Source organism: Cheilinus undulatus, linkage group 1, assembly GCF_018320785.1.
Source record: "Cheilinus undulatus linkage group 1, ASM1832078v1, whole genome shotgun sequence".
Taxonomy (NCBI): domain Eukaryota; kingdom Metazoa; phylum Chordata; class Actinopteri; order Labriformes; family Labridae; genus Cheilinus; species Cheilinus undulatus.
Window position 1 is genome coordinate 1,075,753 of NC_054865.1, and position 17,083 is coordinate 1,092,835.

The window sequence follows — 17,083 nt, forward strand, 5'->3', positions numbered from 1 at the left end:
AAATATGGAGAAAAAGTGGCAGAAATGGGTTTGACATGAAAAAAAATGACTTACAGGTGCAATAATGGTAAAAGGCTGCAAAAATGTGGCCAAAAAAAAGAACAAGTGAAAGGGGCTAAAATTGGCCAAAAGCAGCAAAAAGGTGGGGAAAATGAGTGAAAAGTTACTAAAATTGTGAACAAGCAGAAAAAAGGTGGCCAGACTCTGTCAATCTGGGCTGAATGAAGAAGAAAAGGAGAGTCTTTAACTCTATACTGTCTTTGATTCATGATACAAATCCTGATCTTGATCTTTGAATGAATCATTTCTTTGTGTTTGTCTGAATATCTTTTTAAGAACGGGGAGGAGAAAAGTTTAGGACATAAACAGATGAACCGTCCTGCTGTTGTTACATTTATTTAAAGTTTAAATCTGTGTCAGAGGCTCTGCTGTATAGAAACATGTTTTTAGTCAGTTTATTTTTACCTTTATTTAAATTATGTGTGGTGCAAAATAAAAAATATCTCTGCAGAGTCTTAATCAAACGTTTTATTTCAGCTGTATTATATAAACTTCATATTTCCGTATTAAAGTGAACAGGTCTACAGACACATGAGAGAAGGTCAGTCTACTTCCAGCATTCTGCTTGGGCACAACATTCTCCCGCGGACTCAGCAGAGATCTGGTTGTCGGGGGGGAGCGGTTTGCCCAGGTGGTGTCCCGTGGTGAGGCCGTACGGCTCGCACTCTCTCTCCTCCTTCACCGTCGGCCACATCAGGAACCCGCCCTGAAAGCTGAGGTCAAAGAGCTCGCAGGGAGCAAAGGTCAAGGTTTTCTCTGCCAACAGGCCTTTCAGCCGTGCTCGCCACCCCTCCAACATGGCGGTCCGCACAGCGTGGGGAACGTGAGCCGGACTCCAGAAGATCTGAGGGGGGAGAACCTGAAAGCCACAGAAGTGCAGAGTCCCATTCTGACAGGGAACAAAAAGAGACAACAAAACAGGATTATTAATCAGATAAACACAGAGAAACAGGATTATTAATCAGATTAACACAGAGAAACAGGATTATTAAACAGATTAACACAGAGAAACAGGATTATTAACCAGATTAACATGGAGAAACAGGATTATTAACCAGATTAACACTGAAAAACAGGATTATTAATGAGATTACCACAAAGAAACAGGATTATTAATCAGATTAACACAGAGAAACAGGATTATTAATCGGATTAACACAGAGAAACAGGATTATTAACCAGATTAACATGGAGAAACAGGATTATTAACCAGATTAATACTGAAAAACAGGATTATTAACCAGATTACCACAAAGAAACAGGATTATTAAACAGATTAACACAGAGAAACAGGATTATTAATCAGATTAACACAGAGAAACAGGATTATTAACCAGATTAACACTGAAAAACAGGATTATTAACCAGATTACCACAGAGAAACCGGATTATTAACCAGATTAACACTGAAAAAAGGGTTATTAACCAGATTAACACAGACAAACAGGTTTATTAACCAGATTAAACCTGAAAAAATGGATTATTAACCAGATTAACACAGAGAAACAGGATTATTAACCAGATTACGACAGAGAAACAGGATTATTAACCAGATTAACACTGAAAAACAGGATTTTTAACCAGATTAACACAGACAAACAGGATTAATAACCAGATTAACATGAAGAAACAGGATTATTAACCAGATAAACACAAAGAAACAGGATTATTAACCGGATTAACACAGAGAAACAGGATTATTAATCAGATTAACACAGAGAAACAGGATTATTAACCAGATTAACACTGAAAAACAGGATTATTAACCAGATTACCACAGAGAAACCGGATTATTAACCAGATTAACACTGAAAAAAGGGTTATTAACCAGATTAACACAGACAAACAGGTTTATTAACCAGATTAAACCTGAAAAAATGGATTATTAACCAGATTAACACAGAGAAACAGGATTATTAACCAGATTACGACAGAGAAACAGGATTATTAACCAGATTAACACTGAAAAACAGGATTTTTAACCAGATTAACACAGACAAACAGGATTAATAACCAGATTAACATGAAGAAACAGGATTATTAACCAGATAAACACAAAGAAACAGGATTATTAACCAGATTAACACAGAGAAACAGGATTATTATCCAGATTAACATAGAGAAACAGGATTATTAACCAGGCTTAACACAGAGAAATAGGATTATTAACCAGATAAACACAGACAAACAGGATTATTAACCAGATTAACACAGAGAAACAGGATTAATAACCAGATTAACACAAGAGAAACAGGATTATTAAACAGATTAACACTGAGAAACAGGATTATAAAACAGATCGACACAGAGAAACAGGATTATTAACCAGATTAACATAGACAAACAGGATTATTAATCAGATTAACACAGAGAAACAGAATTATTAACCAAATTAACACAGAGAAACAGGATTATTAACCAGATTATCACAGATAAACAGGATTATTAACCAGATCGACACAGAGAAACAGGATTATTAATGAGATTAACACAGAGAAACATGATTATTAACCAGATTAACACAGAGAAACAGGATTATTAATCAGATTAACACAGAGAAACAGGATTATTAATCAGATTAACACAGAGAAACAGGATTATTAATCAGATTAACACAGAGAAACAGGATTATTAATCAGATTAACACAGAGAAACAGGATTATTAAACAGATTAACACAGAGAAACAGGATTATTAACCAGATTAACACAGAGAAACAGGATTATTAACCCAAATTAACACAGAGAAACAGGATTATTAATCAGATCGACACAGAGAAACAGGATTATTAACCAGATTAACATGAAGAAACAGGATTATTAATCAGATTAACACAGAGAAACAGAATTATTAACCAAATTAACACAGAGAAACAGGATTATTAACCAGATTATCACAGATAAACAGGATTATTAACCAGATCGACACAGAGAAACAGGATTATTAATGAGATTAACACAGAGAAACATGATTATTAACCAGATTAACACAGAGAAACAGGATTATTAATCAGATTAACACAGAGAAACAGGATTATTAACCAGATTGTCACAGATAAACAGGATTATTAATCAGATCGACACAGAGAAACATGGATATTAACCAGATTAACACAGAGAAACAGGATTATTAATCAGATTAACACAGAGAAACAGGATTATTAATCATATTAACACAGAGGAACAGGATTATTAATCAGATCGACACAGAGAAACAGGATTATTAATCAGATTAACACAGAGAAACAGAATTATTGACCTGATTAACACAGAGAAACAGGATTATTATCCAGATTAACATAGAGAAACAGGATTATTAACCAGATTAACACAGAGAAACAGGATTATTAAACAGATTAACACAGAGAAACAGGATTATAAAACAGATTAATACTGAGAAATAGTATTATAGCCAGATTAACATGAAGAAACAGGATTATTAACCAGATTAACACAGAGAAATAGGATTATTAACCAGATCGACACAGAGAAACAGGATTATTAACCAAATTAACACAGAGAAACAGGATTATTAATCAGATTAACACAGAGAAACGGAATTATTAACCAGATTAACACAGAGAAACAGGATTATTAACCAGATTAACACAGAGAAACAGGATTATTAACCAGATTAACACAAAGAAACAGGATTATTAATGAAATTAACACAGAGAAACATGATTATTAACCAGATTAACACAGAGAAACAGGATTATTAATCAGATTAACACAGAGAAACAGGATTATTAATCATATTAACACAGAGAAACAGGATTATTAATCAGATCGACACAGAGAAACAGGATTATTAACTCAAATTAACACAGAGAAACAGGATTATTGACCTGATTAACAGAGAAACAGGATTCTTATCCAGATTAACATAGAGAAACAGGATTATTAACCAGATTAACACAGAGAAACAGGATTATTAACCCGATAAACACAGACAAACAGGATTAATAACCAGATTAACACAAAGGAACTGGATGATTAACCAGAATAACGAAAAGAAACAGGATTATTAACCAGATTAATACTGAGAAACAGGATTATTAACCAAATTAACACTGAGAAACAGAATTGTTTACCAGATTAATACAGAGACAAAGGATTATCAACCAGATTAACAGTGATAAACAGGATTACTAACCAGATTAACACAAAGGAACAGGATCTTTATCCAGATTAACACAAATGGACAGGATAATTAACCAGATTAACACAGAGAAACAGGATTATTACCCAGATCAACACAGAGAAACAGGATTATTACCCAGATTTACATGGAGAAACAGGATTATTAATCAGATTAAGACTGAAAAACAAGATTATTAACCAGATTAACACAGAGAAACAGGATTATTAACCAGATTAACACAGAGAAACAGGATTATTAATCAGATTAACACAGAGAAACAGGATTATTTATCAGATTAACATGAAGAAACAGGATTATTAATCAGATTAACACAGAGAAATAGGATTATTAACCAGATCAACACAGAGAAACAGGATTATTAATCAGATTAACACAGAGAAACAGGGTTATTAACCAGATTATCACAGATAAACAGGATTATTAACCAGATCGACACAGAGAAACAGGATTATTAATCAGATTAACACAGAGAAACAGGATTATTAACCAGATTAACACAGACAAACAGGTTTATTAACCAGATTAAACCTGAAAAAATGGATTATTAACCAGATTAACACAGAGAAACAGGATTATTAACCAGATTACAACAGAGAAACAGGATTATTAACCAGATTAACACTGAAAAACAGGATTTTTAACCAGATTAACACAGACAAACAGGATTAATAACCAGATTAACACAGAGAAATAGGATTATTAACCAGATCAACACAGAGAAACAGGATTATTAACCAAATTAACACAGAGAAACAGGATTATTAATCAGATTAACACAGAGAAAAAGGATTATTAACCAGATTATCACAGATAAACAGGATTATTAACCAGATCGACAAAGAGAAACAGGACTCTTAACCAGATTAACACAGAGAAACAGGATTATTAATCAGATTAACACAGAGAAACAGGATTATTAACCAGATTAACACAGAGAAACAGGATTATTAACCAGATTGTCACAGATAAACAGGATTATTAATCAGATTAACACAGAGAAACAGGATTATTAATCAGATTAACACAGAGAAACAGGATTATTTATCAGATTAACACAGAGAAACAGGATTATTAATCAGATTAACACAGAGAAACAGGATTATTAACCAAATTGTCGCAGATAAACAGGATTATTAATCAGATCGACACAGAGAAACAGGATTATTAACCCAAATTAACACAGAGAAACAGGATTATTAATCAGATTAACACAGAGAAACAGGATTATTAACCAGATTAACACAGAGAAACAGGATTATTAACCAGATTAACACAGAGAAACAGGATTATTAATCAGATTAACACAGAGAAACAGTATTGTCAACCAGACTAACACTGAGAAACAGGATCATTAACCAGATTAACACTGAGAAACAGGAATATTGATCAGATTAAGCTTGTCTTTAGGTCCATCACTGTCAACCACAGGAGAACTTTCAGCTTCCAGCTAAATTTAAACGAACGGAAAAAAGACACCTCCAGTGACGTAGAATCATTTAAAATACTTGAATCACTGACGTCTATGTCCCTGACTGTTCTTATCTACATTTTAACAGTGCCCCAACCTCTTTGAAACTGTTGTTGTAAAAGGCCACTATGTCTCTAACGTTTGATTTTACTGATCAGTCAGGATATGAAGAATTTTGGTTCCTTCAGACCGTTAGACTTAAATTATCCCTCATGCTTTATTACAGTGGTTCTCAACTGGTGGGTCAGGACCCAAAAGTGGGTGGCAAAGCCCTTTCTTGTGGGTCGCAGGTGTGTGTCTGCAAAAGAATTGTGCTAATTTGAAACTCTAAAGACATGCTTGTTTATTCCTGTTTCTTTGTTTGGTCTCATCTGTCTGAGGTCCAAGCTCGACACTTTTGTTGGAAATAAATCTGATGGATGGAAAATATCAAAAACAGGGTCCCAATTCTCCTTGGGGAGTTGATAGTGGGGCCCAGTTGAGAACCACTGCTTTATTAGATAACTCTCAAAATACAGAAAAGATCAAACATGTTTCCATTCCTGACTCCACTACCAACACACCAGAGTTTTAGTATGACAGTCATGAGAACATGAACCAAAACTTCTCCTAGCTCTTATTTTTCATCCTTTCTTCCATGCTGTGGATCGACAGTCTGAGACTGATTCATAAGAAAATGATCTACCCTCGGTCTCTCCAATGATCTCCGCTTTTAGTTAAGATTAAAACAGAGAATAATCAGCAGAGGTGGGCGGAGCCAACCAGCACTCTACTCTTTATCCTTTGTTATTGTTCAGATTAAGAGCCCCCTGGTGGCTGTTTGTTTAAAGTTTAACTTGATTTCTCCTGCTGCTGACCAGGGCCATCCACCGGCGTGGCCGGGCCCCAGAAAGCATTCCCCCCTCATCCCCCCTTCATGGCGGCCTTGCTGCTGACCTGTAGCGGCCACAGGATGATGTTGATGTCTCCGTTGATGCCGTCCGGTCTGAACATTGTCTGTGTGGCTCCGGTCGTGAAGGACAACATCGCTTTCTTATCCTACAGGGAAACACATAAAACATTTATTCTCAGTCAGATGATCTGCTCTAACAGCCTGTGGAGAAAACTATGGTGGCTGATGAGGACTGAAAACAACCTTCATTTAGAAATATGTGCAGATATACTCAAAGAAACCAGCTCTAGACCTGTCAATAGTGGATCAGTGCTGGTGTCAAACAGGCACCAGTACTGATTTCTACTAGAATCAGATCAGTCTAAATTCCTGTATCATGACAACCAAAAAATATACTTTTAATAAATGTTTATTGGATTAATTTCAGTAAAACTAAGTCTAGAGTAAACCAGATTAAGTGTTTTAAGTGTGATTAAGTGAGAGTATTTCTCTCGACATTAATCCACTGTCCTGGGTCTGAGGAAATAGACCCATCCTCAGATACAGACCTTAAAGATCCCATGGTTGTACATCTTCTCCAGGGAGAAAGCGAAGCCTTGAGTCAGGACTCGATCAATCCAGCCCTTCATGATTGCAGGAACACCAAACCAGTAGAGAGGAAACTAGACCAACACCATCAAATCATCAATGTTAATTCAGACTTTTACATGCTGCGTACTCTTTTAAACTGATACGTGGATCTTCACGTCAGAATGAGACGATGTAGATTTATGGATCGAAGTCATTACAAATGTCTGCAGTACTTTAAAAACAATTCTACTGTTATCTACTGACTACACAGACATCTGTGACCTCTGACCTGGAAGATGACAAGCTCCGCCTCCTGCACTTTTTTCTGTTCAGCCATGATGTCTTCGCTGAGCCGACCTTCCATCCAGGCGAACATGGTCTCATCTCCGTACTGGAAGAGTTCCGGTTTCTTCAGGTCACCTAAAAACCACAAAGCAGTTCAGAGGGACCGGCTGGTCTTTATGATGTCAGATTTGACTGGCAGAGCAGGTCAGACTCAGAGAAACCCAAAAACACCACCCAGACTCATGGAGATAGTCCTTCACTATCAGGCCGGTGTGATTTATGATGGGAAAGTGATGGATGAATACAGAGGACAACTAAGAAACAGCGCCCCCTGGCCCTTTCAGGAAGTTTATTAAACGAAGAAATTTTATGTTTTCAGTTTTTCTGTTTTAATTCTACAAAAAATAAAGAAATTCATTAAAAGTACGTTTATTTTTCACCTGTGCTTTTTGTGTTCCAAATTCTAGATGAAAGAATGGAACACTGGGACTGTAACATTATTTTTCTTACATCTCCATGGTGGAGAAATATTATGGATTTAGAATGTCCTACGAAAACTACATTACATTTTAGTCTAGTTTAAGTCATCTTGAAGAAAACTAAACCTAGTTGTTGTCAGTTTTTTGTTAGTCTCAGTCTAGTTTTAGTCATCACAGATCTATTTCTGTTAGTCTCAGTCTAGTTTTAGTCATCACAGATCTATTTCTGTTAGTCTCAGTCTAGTTTTAGTCATCACAGATCTATTTTTGTTAGTCTAGTTTTAGTCATCTTGATCTATTTTTGTTAGTCTCAGTCTAGTTTTAGTCATCACAGATCTATTTTTCTTAGTCTCAGTCTAGTTTTAGTCATCACAGATCTATTTCTGTTAGTCTCAGTCTAGTTTTAGTCGTCACAGATCTATTTTTCTTAGTCTTAGTCTAGTTTTAGTCATCACAGATCTATTTTCGTTAGTCTTAGTCTAGTTTTAGTCATCACAGATCTATTTTTGTTAGTCTCAGTCTAGTTTTAGTCATCACAGATCTATTTTTGTTAGTCTCAGTCTAGTTTTAGTCATCACAGATCTATTTTTGTTAGTCTCAGTCTAGTTTTAGTCATCACAGATCTATTTTTGTTAGTCTCAGTCTAGTTTTAGTCATCACAGATCTATTTTTCTTAGTCTAGTTTTAGTCATCACAGATCTATTTTTGTTAGTCTCAGTCTAGTTTTAGTCATCACAGATCTATTTTTGTTAGTCTCAGTCTAGTTTTAGTCATCACAGATCTATTTTTGTTAGTCTAGTTTTAGTCATCACAGATCTATTTTTCTTAGTCTCAGTCTAGTTTTAGTCATCACAGATCTATTTTTGTTAGTCTCAGTCTAGTTTTAGTCATCACAGATCTATTTTTCTTAGTCTCAGTCTAGTTTTAGTCATCACAGATCTATTTTTCTTAGTCTCAGTCTAGTTTTAGTCATCACAGATCTATTTCTGTTAGTCTCAGTCTAGTTTTAGTCATCACAGATCTATTTTTCTTAGTCTCAGTCTAGTTTTAGTCATCACAGATCTATTTTTCTTAGTCTCAGTCTAGTTTTAGTCATCACAGATCTATTTTTCTTAGTCTCAGTCTAGTTTTAGTCATCACAGATCTATTTTTCTTAGTCTCAGTCTAGTTTTAGTCATCACAGATCTATTTTTCTTAGTCTCAGTCTAGTTTTAGTCATCACAGATCTATTTTTCTTAGTCTCAGTCTAGTTTTACTCATGGAAAAAAGGCTGTCGACAAACATTTTCAGTCACAGTTTTAGTTGACGAAATTAACACTGACGAACTCAGACATCAAGTCCCACCATGAGTCTCATCAGCACGATGTCTCACACCCACCATCAGAGGGTCAGCAGTCACACAGAAAAGGTCATGGTGGAGACGTTCGGTTAACACTTGTATTGTTCCTGGACTAATAATGTCACTTCCTGTTAAATGTTAGTAGTCCACCAGTCTAAAGTTAAGCAGACTCAGTAAAGGTGTGAGGTCCATTTCTTTAAGATAGGATCTCAGCTACAGTTGGTGAACCTGATGTTTGTGTTACGTAGCCAGCGTTAGCAGTGCCAGTACTGCCGGCTACCTGCTCCTCATCTAATGATGAAGAGTTTCTTTGCCTTCACTCCAAACAGCAGCATCATCGACCCAAACCCATCACACGACTATTAGACTAAAGCGCTATACAAGCTCAAGTCTATTACTGTTTATTTATCCACCACAGGAAATAGTCCTGAGTCTTTAGTCCCAGTGAGAAATAGATGTAAAAACACCAGATTGCTCCTTCAATAATCGGACAGTTTAACGGATTAATCCAGACTTTTGGAGCTGATTATTCTGAAACAGATTAGAGCTGGATTGCTTTTCCTCTAACACAGTTATCAACAGAGAGAGGGCTGTCACCGATGATGTCCTCCCGCGTGGCGCTAGCTTTGAACTTCATGGCGTACAGGTCGGACACGAGGACTCTGTATCCCTGCTCCCTCAGCTCCTCCATCGCCACGTCACGGGCTGCGGCGTTGAACGAACCTGGACTCTGATGGGCGTAGACAATCAGGACCGTCTTCTGAGCTGTCTCAAACAAAGACAGAAAATATGATTATTAGGAGCTCCATCTCTAGCTGGGTTTCCATCACACTTGAAACAGCGCAAAATCAAAATAGCGCAATAAAAAACTGGTAATGGAAACACCTGAATTTCGAAAAAACCCTAAAATATCGCTAACATTTTTTCGCTTTCATGAGGAGGTTTTTCAGGAGTTTCGATATAGAAATATATCGCGGAAGTGTAATGGCAATGCTTTTTCATGTCATGGACGTGACATACGGTGTCACATGATCAGTCACTCCGAGACAACATAGCGCGGTACGTGTAGACAGAGGAAGAGGCGAGACTTTTCTTAACATCATACTTCTACCTTTATTCATGGCTTTTGCCATTTACCTCTGAACTATCATCCGTTTCCTTTGTCTTTTGTTCAAAATTATCAAGGCAACCGCCGTAGACGTAACCAAAACCGTACCAACACACAACAGGTTTTGAGCGTCAAGTTTCCCTGCAGCGGATTCACGCGAGATGAGACTTTAGGAGAACTGCGAGGCCTATGCCCAAAACTCCCTTCAATGGAAACACATTCAAAATGTAATTGTACTTAATCAAAATTTAAGAAATATCACTTTTATTTTGCAAAAAAAAAACATAATGGGGACCCAGCTTCTGTTAGATAAATATCCGTGTCTAGAGCCACATGTGGAGTATCACCGTTCTCAGGGCTCTGTTCTGTAGGTCCGCCTACTTAACTCATCGCTCATGTTCAGTGTCATCATTACTTCCTGTTTTTATTGAGGAGACTGGGGCTCCGGGGCTCTGGGGCTTCAGGTGATCACTGGGATACGATGAGGATCAGAGCAGGTGTGAACATCAGTACTTAAAGCTGTCTACAGGTGGCAGCAGCCAGGTTTCACCTGGGTAGGCTCTCCCTCTCTGCAGGTACTAATAACAACACCCTGATGTCAGCTCTACCCGCCGTCTGTTTGCCTCTATGACTACATTCACTTGGAGTTACACTGAGAGAAACGTCTCCATGATTCTCATTTCTCAAACAGAGTGACCACAGAGTGCATAGAGGGCCGCCGAGGCCTCATGACATCACACTACCCAGCAGACTGAAACATGGCGGCCTCCTGGTCAGTTTAGTACTTCAGATTTTCTCAAAATGCAGACACCTACTGAGTTTGTTACAAATTTTAACCTGTGTTATCATCAGTGTTGGGCATGTTACTTTGAAAAAGTAATTAGTTATAGTGACTAGTTTCTTCTCCCAAAAAGTGAGTTAGTAACTGAATTACTCCACTATAAAAGTAACTAGTTACCAGGAAAAGTAACTATTCCATTACTTTTTTTTTAAGTTTAAATATGTCTAACAATTTGGATTTTTTTAAGCAGGTTTCACAAGCCAGTTGCATAGAGCAGGGGTTCCCAACATTGGGGTCAGGACCCCATTTGGGGTCTCAAGACACTGAGAGGGGGTCTCCAGATGCCTTAAAAAACTAAGAACATTTTTTAAATGACATTGTTGCCACTTACATCAATTTTGTCAAATTTTAACCAGTTTTTATTACTTTTCACCACCAATTTTATCAAATTTAACACATTTTTGCAACTTAACCCATTTTTTTGTCAATTTTAAACCCTTTCCACCTCTTATTTCTGCCTGTTTTTGACACTTCTAAACCAAATCTTACCACTCTCTGCCTATTGTTGGCTCTGTTGTCCCATTATTGCCACTATTTACCCCTTTTACCACTTTTCAAGCCACATTTCCCAATTTAATATACCCATTAATGCCAGGTTCTGACGTTTTCTGCCTCAGCTAACTCTTTTTGCCAGTTTATATCAATTTTCATCCCATTTCACAAAATTTCCACCTGTTTTTTCCACTTTAACACAATTTCAGCTACTTTTGAATCCACTTTTACCACTGAATAAGCCCATTTTTGCTCTTTTTAGTTATTTTGCCACATTTATATTATTTTTGGCATTTCTAATAATTTCAGCTACTTTTAAAATCCAACTGCACCACCTTCCCACCATGTCTTGCCATTATTAACCAATTTTAGCTATTTTTATTGTATTTGAATTCTGTTTTCAACAAAAGGATTTACATTTTTAAGAGGGCTACTTACTAGACAAATGAATTAAAATGTATTTCTTTGATAAGAGTGGTTATTAATCAGGTTAAATATAAAACACCACAGCTTTATTTTACAATGGACCAGGATTTTGCTGACCCCCAGTTTGGCTGGGTCACAGAAATCTCTCCCATTTTTCCCCCTAATGGGTGGCCTTGTCTCCATATGACTATTCTCTGAATATGCATGGCTGTTCAACCACCTTCAGGTCCAGCAGGGGTCCAGGGGTCTCTGGCACTTTTATTTTGGGGGTCGCAGGCTGAAAAGGTTGAGAACCCCTGGCATAGAGTAAAACTGCATGGACAGGTACTTACACAGAACTTTTCCCTTCACTTCAGTCTGTGTCACAAGTTTCTCTGAAGCTGGAACAGAAAAGTCCAGCTTTAGCTGCTTAGACAGCGTGGCCCCGTGTCCTTCTTTGTTAGCACAGCTCACATTAGCCACACTGCTATCATCATCAACGGTGTAAACAGCGGTGTTTTTGGCCACTAGTTTTGTAGAAGTGTGTGCCGTTGAGAGATGCTTCATTAGATTAGAGCTGCTTACAATGGCCGTGGACAAACACTTCGCCCCGGGACATCATGTGCACTTCACATGTACATTCTTGGCTTTTACCTCAAGGAGAATACAGTAGCGTCTGTACTTCCACTTTGAAAACGCCAACTTTCCCTCCAGACTCGCCATTGCCGCAGCTTACCTCTGATAGTTCGGGTGTGTGATTTGTATGTAAACTCAACACTGCCTCTGATTGGCTTACCATGAAAGCTTACTCTGCCTTAGCCAATCATCATCACTTATGCTGTTGTCTTGTCCCTCCCTCCTCCCTCACCAAAGAAAAAGATAAACAGTTTTGCAGCTCCTGAGGCTGAGAGCCAAGTCAGATGACGAGAGCTTCAATGAGTAGCTTTAGTTTATAACACGCCCCATTTAATTGTTGGTAACAGTAATGGTGTTGTAACGATGGAAATAGTAATTAGTTAGATTACCTGTTACTGAAAAAATTAACGTAAGGCCGTTTATTTTAACGCCGTTATATCCATCACTGGTGATCATGTCCTTAGATAACGTGACTTTTAACATTTTCTAACTACATTATCTGAACAGACTGATACGCTCTCAGACATTCAAATGCTCTCTTGAGTTTTGCAACAATAATGACTCCATACAGCACCATAAACATGCTGAGTCACTGATTAAAGTTCACCAGATTGTGCTTCAGCATTTTGATTTACTGCCTGTTTTATTGAGCCCTTTCCCCCCATGAAAGATTACATTGTTGTTTTATAATTTTGCAGACGTGCAGGAACCGTCATGCTGTGAAAACAGGGGCGCCATAGTGTACGGGGCGGGGGGTCAATGTTATTTTAGTTTCCCTAATCAAAGTGAATGAAGGATCAGAGCTGACTTATCCATTAGAACGGGTGCATGGATTCTGAGCAGAACTAAAGATCACGCAGACATTTAGAGCACAGAGAACATCTAAGAACAAGGCGGCAGCTTAGAGCACAGAGGCAGGGTTGAATGAAAAGCTTGAAGAAAACTCTAAGAGCAGAATCAATAAGTCCTGATCCCAGAACATTTTCAACAGTAATGACTCCATAGAGCGCTGAGTCTGAAGAGTTAAAGGAGCAGACGTGTCAGCAGAGAGAGCCGAGCAGAGGGGAAATGAATGAACGAAGGAGTCTTACCCATGCTGAGCCGTCAGTCTGAGCTGTCTGTGAACTAAACCTGGTCAGTGTGGCTCTTATAGGCCCCGCTGGTCACTGTGCGTGAGAAACATGGCGGTCAGATACGATATCAGATGAAGAAAATGTCTCACAGTCACCACAGAGGAAAAAAGAGTGTGCTGTCAAACTGCAGGACCGGTTTGGTTTTCTCAGAGGGGAGGAGTGTCTGTCTGTCTGAGCGTGTGCAGTGGTGCAGGTGAATCAGATTGGTTTCATTTGGGGTGTAAAGGAATGTTTGGGTCACTTTCTGGGGATTATCCTTCAGGGTCATGTGGTTTAATGAACTTAATCCGACTTAATTTCACCTCGTTAGGACAGAAGTGAAGGAAGGTGTCGGCTCAGAGCCGTCCGAGCTGTTTGGTCACGTCCTGGTGTGAAATGTCACCAGTCACCAGCCTCTCTGCAGACGGCCTTTCATCAAGACTTCTCACACACTTTATATAAGCGCTCCATCAGGATACGGCCCTTTGATTCTGTCTGTATGCCTGAAAATATCTTTGAACCTCCTGAGACCTGAGCTTTTGTTTGGAAAGCATTTTGAAATTTTACTGATTTTCTGGGATAAGGAAGGTCTGGTAATTTAAAAAAAAAAAAATCAGGCTGGTTTTTGAACAGGAATTCCTTGGAAAAATTTCCTCTCCAAAAACAAACTAACAAACAAATTAAAAAAAACAAAACAAAAACAAAATAAAAAAAAATTAAAAAGTGCCCCAAAATTCCTTAAGATAATCACCAAATCTTTAATTGAAGCTTTAAAAATTCTCATGCAAATTCATGACGATTTCAAGCGAATCCCCCAAATATCTAGGAAATTTATCCTCAAATTTAATGGCAAATTCTGAAAAAAAAAACAATCAATTAATTCTCCAAAATATCATGAAAATGATGGAAACCTCCAAACATCCAAATAAATTCCCTAACATTTCCATGAAAATTTCTGAAAAGTTAAAAAAAACAACCTCTACCTCAAAATTCCCAATTCAATTCCCCAAAATTTATGAATAAATCTCCCAATCTCTCAAGAAAATCGCAAAAAAACAAATCAAGCAAATTTACCCAAATTCTTCCAGTGAAACTCCAGAATTTACCGACATATTCCCTCGATATTTTCATGAAAATACTTGCTAATTTCTTAGAAAATTTCCTAGTAAACAAAAAGCAATGTGACCCAACACTTCAAGCAAATTAATTACACTTAAACGGACAAAAACCTCAAAAATTCTAATAGCAGAAATGATTAGTTTGTTGTCGGGAAGCTGACATGTAATATGCGCATGCAAGAGAGAACAACAAAAGGTCAGTTAGGCTCTAAAAGTTTGTTAAGACTGCTTCCATTAACACGGTTCTCCAAGATGCTAGGTAGCTAATTAACCCACCAACACAGGAGGTCAAAGGTCAAATCAGCAGTTGGTCAAATTTGTCAAAAGTCTGACTCTACTCACTGAAACATAGTTAACAGTGCAGTAATGAGAGAGGTCTCTGTACTCTGATGGTGTTATGGTTTAATATGCGACCATATTAACTGGTGTTCAGTGGCAATTTTACAAATGTTTAAATTTATAGGAGCACAAAATCACAAGAAACAAAATCAAGAAGTTTAAAATTTGTAAACTTTAACTTTATAACGCAAACATTTTAAGTCTATGGAGTCTTAAATCAACACGTAATGAAACTCAGGATTTTGATTTTTCAAACCTGTAAATGTGAAAATGTAGGGCGGGGGTTAGGGCCACAGAAAAAAAGAGATGCAATTTTGTTTTACCAATTCTCAAACTCTAAAATGCCCGTTGTGTAGACGTGTGTGTGTGTTTGTTATTTTGGCAAAAACTTCATTTTAAAGAGTCGTGCGTTCTTAAACTCTGCTTCCAGAGTCGTTTCTGTTTTTTGCTCCGGTTTGGGGAATCGTCTCCTCATGGTCCAAATGCTAATTTAAACGGCCTAAAATCACAAGTCCACCCTGGGCTGGCCAATCACAGGGCTGACAACCAGCGAAGCTCACACTCACACCTACGAGCAATTTAGAGTTGATATAAGCATAACCAGCATGTTTTAGTACCCTGAGAGAACCCGTTCATGCACATATAAACTCCACAGAGTTCCTGAAGGATGCAGATACAAAGTCTCATTTCAGTTTCCTGTTATTTCTGACATAGGAGGAGAGACTTAAAATAGCCTCACTAAATGAACAATACTGTCAATGAAAATAAAAATAGAAACCTTAATGACAGTTATGGTAATGAGGTAAACGTTCTTCTGTCATTCGTCTTGATGACTTAGACAAAAATGCACTCAGACCTACCTGGCAAGCTGTCGGCGGTTATCCTCCGTCTGATCGACACGCCCTCAGCTCAACGCTTGTCAAGCTGGAATGTGACAGGAATGCTACCTGGACCGTTTCTGTCACCTGGACAAGTCTCAGCTGAGAGACCGGCTCACATTACTGTCTGAAAAGTTTCACGGCTGCTTCAACAGAAAAACACAGAATTCTCTCACTTTAAAAACTTTACATTTACGTTTTATTCTGAAGGACAAAAATACTAAGAGCCTTGAGAAATGACTTATAAATGAAATGAAGAGTATTTAAGATACCATATGGAGTATAATTTCATGGAAATGTCTACATTACCAATAAATAAATAAGAGACAAAACCGTCATTACCAGATACACTATATTGCCAAAAGTATTCACTCACCCATCCAAATAATGTAAATCAGGTGTTCCAGTCACTTCCATGTCCACAGGTGTATAAAATCATCACCTAGGCATGCAGACTGTTTCTACAAACATTAGTGAAAGAATGGCTCGCTCTCAGGAGCTCAGTGAATTCCAGCGTGGTACTGTGATAGGATGCCACCTGTGCAACAAGTCCAGTGGTGAAATTTCCTGGCTCCTAAATATTCCACAGTCAACTGTCAGTGGTATTAGAACAAAGTGGAAGCCATTGGGAACGACAGCAACTCAGCCACCAAGTGGTAGGCCATGTAAAATGATGAAGCGGGGTCAGAGGATGCTGAGGTCATAGTGCGCAGAGGATGCCAACTTTCTGCAGAGTCAATGGCTACAGACCTCCAAACTTCATGTGGCCTTCAGATTAGCTCAAGAACAGTGGTAGAGAGCTTCATGGAATGGGTTTCCATGGCCGAGCAGCTGCATCCAAGCCATACATCACCAAGTGCAATGTAAAGCGTCAGATACAGTGGTGTAAAGCACGCCG

General features: G+C 37.8%; 1 protein-coding gene across 1 annotated transcript; it reads right to left on the bottom strand.

Moving 5' to 3' along the window:
* Nucleotides 1–571: 571 nt before the first annotated feature.
* Nucleotides 572–13,953, bottom strand: nqo1 (NAD(P)H dehydrogenase, quinone 1). The gene is made up of 6 exons (XM_041811564.1): nt 13,830–13,953; nt 9,854–10,021; nt 7,443–7,573; nt 7,132–7,245; nt 6,628–6,729; nt 572–949 (listed from the first exon to the last, which is right to left on the bottom strand). Exons 1-6 carry the CDS (start codon nt 13,831–13,833, stop codon nt 608–610), a joined length of 861 nt encoding a protein of 286 aa, XP_041667498.1. The 5' UTR covers nt 13,834–13,953; the 3' UTR covers nt 572–607.
* Between the last annotated feature and the right edge of the window lie 3,130 nt (nt 13,954–17,083).